We start from the raw sequence: 10,132 nt of genomic DNA, 5'->3' as shown, positions 1-10,132 counted from the left end.
TCCCCTGCTGGATTTTGTACGTTTGCCCATTGACAAAGAAATGATCAGTCTATAATTTTAATGCTAGGTTTATTTTAACAGGGAGAGACAGAATAACACCCAAAAAAAAAAAATCCAGAATAAATGTTATAAACATCACTGCTTGGATGATCTGAAATCGACCGAAGAGGAATCTTTGGAGGCCAAAAGGAAAGAAAGGGAGAAGACACGAGAGACAGGCTCCCTGGATATTAGGGGGAAAAAAGGCTATTCCAAGGAAACTGGGAAGTGAAACAAGCAACACAAAAGGCATGAAGAATCTTCTGGTGGGGAAAGATCAGCATAAATCAATTTACCTTTCCTGCACAATGGATTCCAGCGTTGCGGTGGCGAGAGAGGCCAGGCCCTTGTGAAGATCTGTTTGGCAGAACGTTAGGGAAAAGATGCCACAAGGCTGAAATCTTTCTCCCCCCCCCCCCCCAGGCGCTGCTGACGCAAGCAAAGTCAACTGGCCACGCTTCCATCTACAGTAGTGGCCAAAATTGTGGAAACCTATTGGGAAAAGTGTATTTTTGAGGTTGGATGGCTAATAACACCACTTTTTTTTGGAGTAGTAACATAAAATTATATATTAATGGAAAGATAATTTAATCAAGAATGTAATGCAACCAAGTTTGTTCAATTATCTGTACTGTATTCTATGAAACGTTATAGCCAAATATCCAGAAAAAGGAAGCACAACTTGCTTAAGTTGGTATCAGGTAGCTTTCCTTTCTCTGATTGTAGCCAATGAGCACGAATGTTTAGAGAGCCAATCGGGTGTCCTCTTGTTTTGGCAATGAGCCAATCAGATCACAGTAGGATCCAGTTATCGATCTTATGTATTGAAGCTGAGAGGAGGACGTTTGTCAGTGTGTTGTGTGATCACTTATCAAGTCGGTTGGGGGTTTTTTGTGTTCTTTCATTGAGTGAACTTGTAAAACGTAATAAAATGAAAGTCACGGTGCAAAGAGTTGACTGGTCGCCCAGAAAGCGATGTAAAATAGTATTATTAAGTGAACGAGCTTACAGTTTTATAAAGGAATTAGAAGAAAAATGGGTGGAAACTTAACCAAAGGTGGCATTTCTACTGTACACTTTTTCCAAAAGGTTTCCACAATTTTGGCCACTAATGTAGCTGACGATCCTACCGTCGATTGGGCTTATTTTTTGGGGTAGAGCTTAGATTAGGCTCTCCCCCCAAAAATCAAGCTAGCGCTTACTTTCGGAGTAGGTCTTATTATGGGGGAAACACAGTACTACCTCTGCAACCACCTAAGCCAGTGGTGGCGAACCTATGGCACGTGTGCCAGAGGCGGCACTCAGAGCCCTCTCTGTGGGCACGCGCGCCGTCACCCCAGCAGAGTTCACCAGAGTAGCGAGCACGCGGCGTTTGGAAGTGATGGGGCAGGAAGTGAGCGAGTAAGCGGCATTGGCCTCCTGGGGATGCTTCGGAGATGGTGAGGGACTGGTCCCCACCGCCCTGGTCCTGGCCCGCCCATGCCCACCCAGTCTGCCATGACCACTGCAGCTATGCCCACCCAGTGGCTATGCCCACCCAGTGGGCCACACGCACACATCCCACTCCCCCTGAGAGCACCACAATGCTGATGCGGCCCTGGCACCTTGCGATAAATAAGTGGGTTTTGGGTTGCAGTTTGGGCACTCAGTCTCTAAAGCAGACATGTCAAACACAAGGCCTGGGACCCGGAAAGTGGTTTCATGTGGCCCACGAAGTCATCCTGGAAACAGTGAGGGAACGGCCCCCGCTGCCTTGGCCCTGGCCCAGGCCAGCCGGGAGCCAATGTACAATTTTGTGGTGGCCATCTATGCTGAAACGCATTCAGCCTTAGCTCCACAAGGTTGTCTGGAAACAGTGAGGAACCAGCCTCTGCCGCGTCACCCCCGCCCCCTGGGTGCATGCTGGGGAGGGGTCACCCTTTGTGAGGAATGAAGAAATGGACCATCGCCTGGAAGTGGCCAGCAAATGGCCCTCGCCTACTTCACCTATCCGGCTTGATGGGCTCCAGGGGAGGGGTTTCGGCAGGTAAGTGCAGCTGGATGCCCCCTTGGGGAAGTGGGGCTGGGCTTGGTGCCGCGGGTGCTCGAGGGCCAGGCTGGGCATTTGACCTCTGCTGTCCAGGGCTCCCGGCAGCCCGCACCACCATCCACCCCCCCCCTGCATGGCCGGAGAGGAACAGTGAGGCTCCTCCAGTGGACCATGCCTTGGCACTTGCCCCGGTCCCACCCCCTTCTGCCAGAGACCCTCAGATCTGTCCCACTCCTGCCCAGGCCCCCACAGGCACCCTTGACCCGAACGATGTAGAGCTGGCCACGCCCACCCAGTAGGCCACACCCACTCCATCCACACACACCCAGTAGGCCACACACACCCTGGCCACACACACCCGAGGGCAACTGCAATGCTGATGCAGCCCTCAATGAAATTGAGTTTGACACCCCTGCTCTAAAAGGTTCGCCATCACTGACCTAAGCTTTTCACAAGACTCAGCTGGGCTTCCATTCCACCCCCAGTCCTCCTCCCCACTCCAGCCATGACATCAGGTGTGTTTGTCGTACTGGTCAGAGAAATGCACGCCTTCCTCCCATGCTGAGCGTCACCAACAGTGCCAAGCGTGCTCTTGGCAAAAACAAATGGCCGGGGAGGTGTCTTTCTTTGCTAGATGACCGAGTGGGGCAGTTGACACCTGCCTTCTTGCCTTGTTAACCCACATGGCTTCTTTCTGATTCTGCGACTGGCCCTGGTGACAGCGGAAGGCCCCCGAAGGATACTGATCACGTACATCCCTCCACCGCTCTCCCCGGATTTCCCAACAAACTCAAGCTGTGGAGAGAATAAAAGGCTTGGGTGAAAAAGCCTCAGGTCTGGAAAAAAGGGAAATCAAGAAAGAACACGCAACGTTCCTGAAGGATTTTTTTTTTTCTGATCGTAAGGCAGAAAATTGTTTTCTTACCGGGTCATCTGATAGTAAGGTTAAGTACTGATCAAGAATCTGCTTGGAGACGTTGTAACCGGCTGGAAGTAACCGGAATATCTGAAAAAAAGAAAAAAAATATGGATTGTACATTTTGTGACTACTGAGGAGGTATTTTAAAACAGGGGTCTTCAAACTTGGCCCTTTGATGACTTGTGGACTTCAACTCCCAGAATTCCTCAGCCAGGCACGCGTGCCTGGCTGAGGAATTCTGGGTGTTGAAGTCCACAAGTCATCAAAGGGCCAAGTTTGAAGACCCCTTGACTTGTGGACTTCAACTCCCAGAATTCCTTAGCCAGGCACGCGTGCCTGAGGAATTCTGGGAGTTGAAGTCCACAAGTCATAAAAGGGCCAAGTTTGAAGACCCCTTGACTTGTGGACTTCAACTCCCAGAATTCCTCAGCCAGCATGCCTGGCTGAGGAATTCTGGGAGTTGAAGTCCACAAGTCATAAAAGGGCCAAGTTTGAAGACCCCCGTTTTAAAACATTACTATATACAGGCAGTCTTCGACTTACAACAGTTCATTTAGTCACCATTCAGAGTTACGACACCACTGAAAAAAGTGACGTGACCGCTTTTCATACTTACGACTGTTACAGCATCTTCATTAAAATCCAGACAGTCGGCAACTGACTCACATTTATGACAAGTTGCAGTGCCAGCAACGGTCGTTACGTGTGAAAAATGCTCATAAGCCACTTTTTTCAGCGCCGTTGTAACTTCAAACGGTCACTAAATGAACAGTTGTAAGTCGACGACTACCTGTACTCCTTTTTTGGCCAGGAATCTGCACCTCCAATGTGAGCAAGACCTGCAGCAATCTGGTCACTGAGGTCTAACGGCATGGCTTTTAATCTCCTGGCCTTTTGCCTGAACCCTGCGTCCTCTGGCCATGAAATTAAACCCATGACTTAAAAGTTCAAAAGGGTGACTCACCTCATTGGAAGAGAGGGGCTGGGTGTAGGGGGCGTTAGAAGAGGTTGTGACTTCACTCATTCGCAGCATGGTCCGCACAATTTCGCTACTGGTCTGTGGAGGCAGAAGAAAAGTTAGGAGGTGTAACAGAGGCCCTTCTCCTGTCAGTCAATCAAAATAGAGCTGGAAGGGACCTTAGTCTTCTAGTCCAACCCCCTGCTCAACCAGGAGACCCTATGCCATTTCAGATAGGTGGCTGTCCCGTCTTTTCTTAAAAGCCTCCAGTGATGGAGCACCCACAACTTCCGGAGGCAAGCTGTTCCACTGGTTAATTGTCCTCACTCTTAGGAAGTTTCTCCTTAATTCCAGGTTGCTTCTCTCCTTGATTAGTTTCCATCCGTTGTTTCTTGTCTTGCTGTCTGGTGCTTTGGAAAATAAGTTGACCCCCTACTCTTTGTGGCAGCCCCTCAAATAAAGGAACACTGCTATCATGTCCCCCCTAGTCCTTCTTTTCTTTAGACTGGCCATCCCCAATTCCTGCAACTGTTCTTCATGTTTGTCTCCAGGCCCTTAATCATCTTTCTTGCTCTTCTTCTCTGCACTTTTTCCAGAGTCTCAACATCTTTTTTTATAATGTGTTGACCAAAACTGGATGCTGTATTCCAGATGTGGCCTTTATAAAGCGGTACTAATATTTCACGTGATTTTGATTCTGTGCCTCTGTTTGATTTTGACTTAATTGTATCTGGCCTATTCCACAAGCCAAGGCAGGTGTGACTGATTCTTGCTAGGGAAAAAAGCTGGAACTTTCCTTGTAAGAAAAGCCAGCCATTAGGCAGACAATCATGGAATGTCCAAGAACTTCATCACCAATGATCAGGAGGGAGGGAGTTCATGTATGAGTTGGATAGCCATATGCGTTTATTTAAAAGGTAATAAATAATTTGAGGAAGATTCTACTCACCTGGTCCATCCTGTTGGCCACAGCACTGACAATCGCTTGATCCCGGAAGTGCTGGTGAAAACGATCTATATTGACTTGCCAGTAGATCCCACTGTCTGCAAGAGGCTGAAACAGGGATTGACAACCAGAGTCCCTTAGGAAGCCTATCCTGTTATCCCCCGTCCAAACACTTTGATGCTGTCAGAATCCAATTATATTTCATTTCTAGTTATCGACTATGGAAAACCCCATTTCTGCCCTCTCTGGATTCTGTCATACTACGAAGGGGAAGGGGGATGAGCAAAGGGGTTTTATGGCTCTCACTTCCTTCATTAAAACTTCAAAGGGACTGAATGTGGATTCTCACCAAGAGGACTGACCATAACAATAGGGCCCATCAGCTTTCATCTACTACTCTCTGAAGTCTCCTTTCCGCCAGCCGTGAGGAAAAGGGGGTGGAAATGTAACGCCTGGGATCGTCGCTGGAAGGACAGTGGGGTGGGGGCTGCTTGGGAACACTTAAAACCTTGAATGGTAGGGGTTGGCCCCTCAGATCCTGTCTAGAACGCCTGCAACCATCTTCTCTTAATAAAGATGCCTGTTGGAAGAGATATTCCAAGAGTTCTGTCTTCTTGAGATGTAAAGTGGGGTGGGTCCTTACAGATGCAAACTCTTAAATTTGCCAATTTGCATATACGGGCAGTCCTTGGCTTACAGCCACAACTGAAGCCAACGTTTATGTTGCTAAGAGAGACATTTGTTAAGCTTTATAGGGCGGTTCCCTCTCCCATCTCCCACTAGGATCTCATCTGCCCAGCTCCTTTTCTGGCCTCTGCATTCTACGCCCAGTTTTTCTCTCATCTTCAGTTGTCCTGGAAGCGGCGCCCATGCTACCTCTTCGCTCTCTGGGTCTTGTCTTGATCGCTTTCCTCCTCTATCACCGTCCTCCTTGGCGTTGTCGGAATGCTTCCGCTTTCCCTTTCCTGTTGGCCGAAAGAGAAAATGTTATTTCTTGCAGCAGCAGCAAACCTCTCTCCTCCTTCCCTCCCCCAGGGATACAGTAGGCTTGATCTGCATCTGTTTCTCTCAGTGAAATTCCTACAAGCAGTTTTGACTGCTAAAATAAAGCCGTGTCTTTATTGCAAAAAAACAGGAACTGAGGACCAGATCCATTCTTATAAGCCGAGTCTTATAAGCATATTTACAGGGTTCTTTGTGTGAGAGAGACACAGTACATATAAGATTAAGAGAACGTAGATTCATTTCACTGTATAAGGCAGGAAAGTCACGATTTAGTGGCACAGAACATAAACTAGTGGAACAGCTTGTCTTCATCACTGGAGGCTTTTAAGAAGAGACTGGACAGCCATTTGTCTGGAATGGTATAGGGTCTCCTGCTTGAGCATGGGGTTGGACTAGAAGACCTCCAAGGTCCCATTCCATTCCATTCCATCTATTCTGTTCTGTTCTATTCTATTCCATTCCATATATTCTATTATTCTATTCTATTTTATTCTATTACATTACATCTATTCTATTGTATTCCATAACATTACATTACACTCTATTCTATTCTATTCTATTCTATTCTATTCTATTCTATTCTATTCTATTCTATTCTATTCCATTCCATTCCATTCCATCCCATCCCATCCTTATTCCTATTCCATTCTAAGTTCATTCTTCTCCTCAAAGAAGTGGAAACTGTTGGTTTCTTTCTACTCCTGGTTGCTTCTAAAATCTTTCGACAGACTCCTAAGTGCCAGCTACATCTTGCTGGTTTAATTCCCTCGTCGCCTGCTATCTAAACTACTTAGCTTCTCACCTATGAGGTTCAGCTTTGGGACAGCATACATATCCTTCTCATTAAAGGCCAATGTAGGTGTGGGAGGAGGCTGTGTTTCGGCAGACTCAGAACTTTCGGATGGCGAAGGGCATCTCTGAACAAAATGTGTATCTGCCAGGCACGTAAAGGTGGCGGAGACTTCACTGTAATCCATTGTCTTACCATCTGTGGACAAAGACACCAGAAATCTTTCACAGTGGCCTTTGCAAGCAACATTTTTCCCAACAGAGAAACCCACCAGACGCACTCAGTGTCACAGCTGCCAATTCTGCTGCTGCTTCGATTGGGTCTACGACAGGGGTGTCAAACTCAATTTCACTGCATTGCGGTTGCCCTTGGGGGGCCAGGTGGGTGTGGCCAGAGTGGGTGCAGCCTACTGGGTGGGTGTGGAGTGGGTGTGTCCTACTGGGTGGGCATGGCCAGCTCTACATCGTTCGCGTCCAAAGTACCTGTAGGGGCCTGGGCAGGAGTGGGACAGATCTGAGGGTCTCTGGCAGAAGGGGGTGGGACCGGGGCAAGCGCCAAGGCATGGTCCATTTCTTCATTCCTCACGAAGGGTGACACCTCCCCAGCATGGACCCAGGGGGCAGGACCGACGCAGCAGGGGCCGGTCCCTCGCTGTTTCCAGACGGCCTTGTGGAGCTAAGACTGAATGTGTTTCAGCATAGATGGCCACCACAAAATTGTACATTGGCTCCCTCCGGCCGGCCTGGGCCAGGGCCAAGGCAGCGGGGGCCGTTCCCTCACTGTTTCCAGGATGGCTTCGCGGGCCACATGAAACCACTTCGCAGGCCGCATCCGGCCCCCGGGCCTTGTGTTTGACATGTCTGGTCTACGACAATTCGCCGCAGCCAACTTGCTACGCCCAACTTGCTGTGTGACAACTCGCCATAAGGACAGGAGTTGCACTAATATCAAAGAAATGGTGGAACAGAATCATTACAGAAAGGATGCAAAAGGAGGGACAGAATGAAAGGTGAATGGCAAAAATTATTTTTTTAAATTTTGTTTTAAATGATTGAATAGAATTGTTAAAACTGTCAAGCAGCGAGTTGGCCTGGGGCAACACTGTTCCATTCAGGCTTCGCTCTGCCAGCCTGGCACAGCAACGGTGGGAGGGGGAAGAGATTGGAATGTGGGCGGTTTGGGAGGGATTGGAATTAAAGCAGAGCCAGCCCTGAGGTGAGGACCACCAATCAAGCAGAAGGCCAACAAAAGGAATGTGAGAAAGGCACGAACAGAACCCAGGGTCCGCTTCCAAAACAACCCGAGTATTTTCAACTGGACAGTGACCGATTACAGAGGGGGCGGCCATGGGGAAAAGGAAAGTTAATTGGACAGTCACTTGTCACAGAGACTGGACAGTCACTTGTCTGAAATGGTGTAGGGCAGTGGGGGCGAACCTATGGCACGCATGCCAAAGGCAGCACTCGGAGCCCTCTCTGTGGACACGCGCGCCGTTGCCCCAGCCCCGTCTCCCCCCATGGCCCCCTCACCAGCAGCCCCCCCAGAGGAGAGTCACCCCCGGGCGTAGCCCGTGTGGAGCACATGGCAGCCGGGCAGCAGGGACAAGACTCTGACCTCACACCCCGTCGCACACAGTTGGTGCTGCGGGGCATGGGTGGAGGGTATGGCTGCCATGGCACTGCTGGGCCCGGGCGATCTGCTGCGGTGGACCGTGAAGGTGGTGGGTGGCCCTGCGGGCAGGTGGGGCAGGGCAGAGTGGGGGTGGAGCGGGGGGTGGGCCAGGGGGGCGGGGCAGGTTTTGGGCACTCGGTCTCTAAAAGGTTCGCCATCACTGGTGTAGGGTCTCCTGCTTGAACAAGGGGCTGGACTAGAAGACCTCACAGGTCCCTTCCAGCTCCATTCTGATTAATTGCAGCGTTTTCACGCCTAGCCGACAGATTCTGCCTGCTCTAATCTGTAACCGCTGTAAAGTGTGCTCTTGGGGGAAAAAATGAACCAGGACTCTTTCTTTGCTAATTACAGGCAATCCTCGGGTTACGACCACAATTGAGCTCAAAATTTCTGTTGTTAAGCGAGACATTTGTTAAATGAACTTTGCCCCATTTTACGACCTTCCTTGCCACAGTTAAGGGCATCACTGCAGTTGTTAAGTTAGTAACCCGGTTGTTAAGTGAATCTAGCTTCCCCATTGACTTCGCTGATCAGAAGGTCGCAAAAGGGAATCACGTAACTCAAGGACACTGCGACTGTCATGAGTGTTATCAAGCATCTGAATTTTGATCACGTGGCCATGGGGATGCTGCAACGGTCATTAAGTGTGAAAAACGGTCACAAGTCATTTTGTTCAGTGCCGATGCAACTTTGAACAGTCACTAAATGCACTATTGTTAAGTTGAGGACGACCTGTATATTCTTGGAAAAAGAAATGAGCCTGGAGTCTTTCTGTGCTAATCGGTTTAAGTGGGATGAATGACACTCGCCTTCCATTGTCTCTGTCAGTCGGTCTGCCACCTTCTTCACCACAGCACTCATGGTCATTCTACCATTGAGTAACAGCTCTTCCACAATCAGTTCCCCCGTATCGCTATAGAGAGTTTTGGCTGTATAGATGTACCGGGGATAGCGGAGGATTCGCAGCGTTCGGCTGCACTGGGCTTCATACTCCACCAGGCCTCGCTTCTGCTGCTGGAAGGTCACCAAGTTGTGTTGGATGAGGACACAGAGAGCTTTCCGGACCTGCAGAATGGTAGAGCAGAGGAAACTTGATAGATAGATAGATAGATAGATAGATAGATAGATAGATAGATAGATAGATAGATAGATAGATAGATAGATAGACAGACAGACAGAGAGAGAGAGAGAGAGAGAGAGAGAGAGATAGAGAGAGAGAGAGAGATAGATAGAGACAAATATATATAGAAGGTTAATACAACTGCCTAACACGCAAGCTGCCCAGGTTTGAATCCCAGAGGGATATGACTAGCTGATGAGAGCTAAAGAGCTTGAAATAGCTATATTAGTCTCCCACTAACTCTTTGTCAGCCACAAAAAAACAACTGAATTTACAGTGTTCACAGTATGTAATGTCTGCCTGCAAAACATGCTCCTAGATTGGAGCAAAATGGAGAACAGACTGATTTATCCTATACTTGGTAGACCGGGTGCTCCAGCCAACACACACACACACACACACACACACACACTTACAATAGCCTTAAAGTATATATGTATATATATGTGTATGTGTATATATATATGTGTGTGTGTCTGTGTGTGTGTGTGTGTATATAGAGAGATAAGATAGATTGATATAGATATAGAGATAGACATCTAGATATGTATAGAGATAGATATGTACATATGTAGATAGATATACAGATAGATAGATAGATAGATAGATAGATAGATAGATAGATAGATAGATAGATAGATAGATAGATAGATAG

The 10,132-nt window shown here is 48.3% G+C and overlaps 1 protein-coding gene across 1 annotated transcript in view; it reads right to left on the bottom strand.

The window, feature by feature from the left end:
• Window positions 1–325: 325 nt before the first annotated feature.
• The window catches only part of POLR3C (RNA polymerase III subunit C), an 11,766-nt gene continuing 1,959 nt past the window's right edge, over window positions 326–10,132 (bottom strand). Inside the window, exons 3-10 of the mRNA XM_015816666.1 lie at window positions 9,167–9,422; window positions 6,699–6,884; window positions 5,768–5,856; window positions 4,895–4,999; window positions 3,952–4,044; window positions 2,994–3,074; window positions 2,812–2,863; window positions 326–396 (exon numbers count right to left, since the gene is read on the bottom strand). Of these exons, the coding sequence (XP_015672152.1) occupies window positions 332–396; window positions 2,812–2,863; window positions 2,994–3,074; window positions 3,952–4,044; window positions 4,895–4,999; window positions 5,768–5,856; window positions 6,699–6,884; window positions 9,167–9,422 (927 nt within the window). The 3' untranslated portion in view covers window positions 326–331. The remainder of the gene's footprint in view (window positions 397–2,811; window positions 2,864–2,993; window positions 3,075–3,951; window positions 4,045–4,894; window positions 5,000–5,767; window positions 5,857–6,698; window positions 6,885–9,166; window positions 9,423–10,132) is intronic.

Source organism: Protobothrops mucrosquamatus, unplaced genomic scaffold (genome assembly GCF_001527695.2).
Source record: "Protobothrops mucrosquamatus isolate PMUCROS unplaced genomic scaffold, P.Mucros_1.0 scaffold_116, whole genome shotgun sequence".
NCBI classification, from domain to species: Eukaryota; Metazoa; Chordata; class Lepidosauria; order Squamata; family Viperidae; genus Protobothrops; species Protobothrops mucrosquamatus.
Note: the sequence above shows the minus strand (reverse complement) of the source record. Positions and strands in the feature narration are given on the sequence as shown.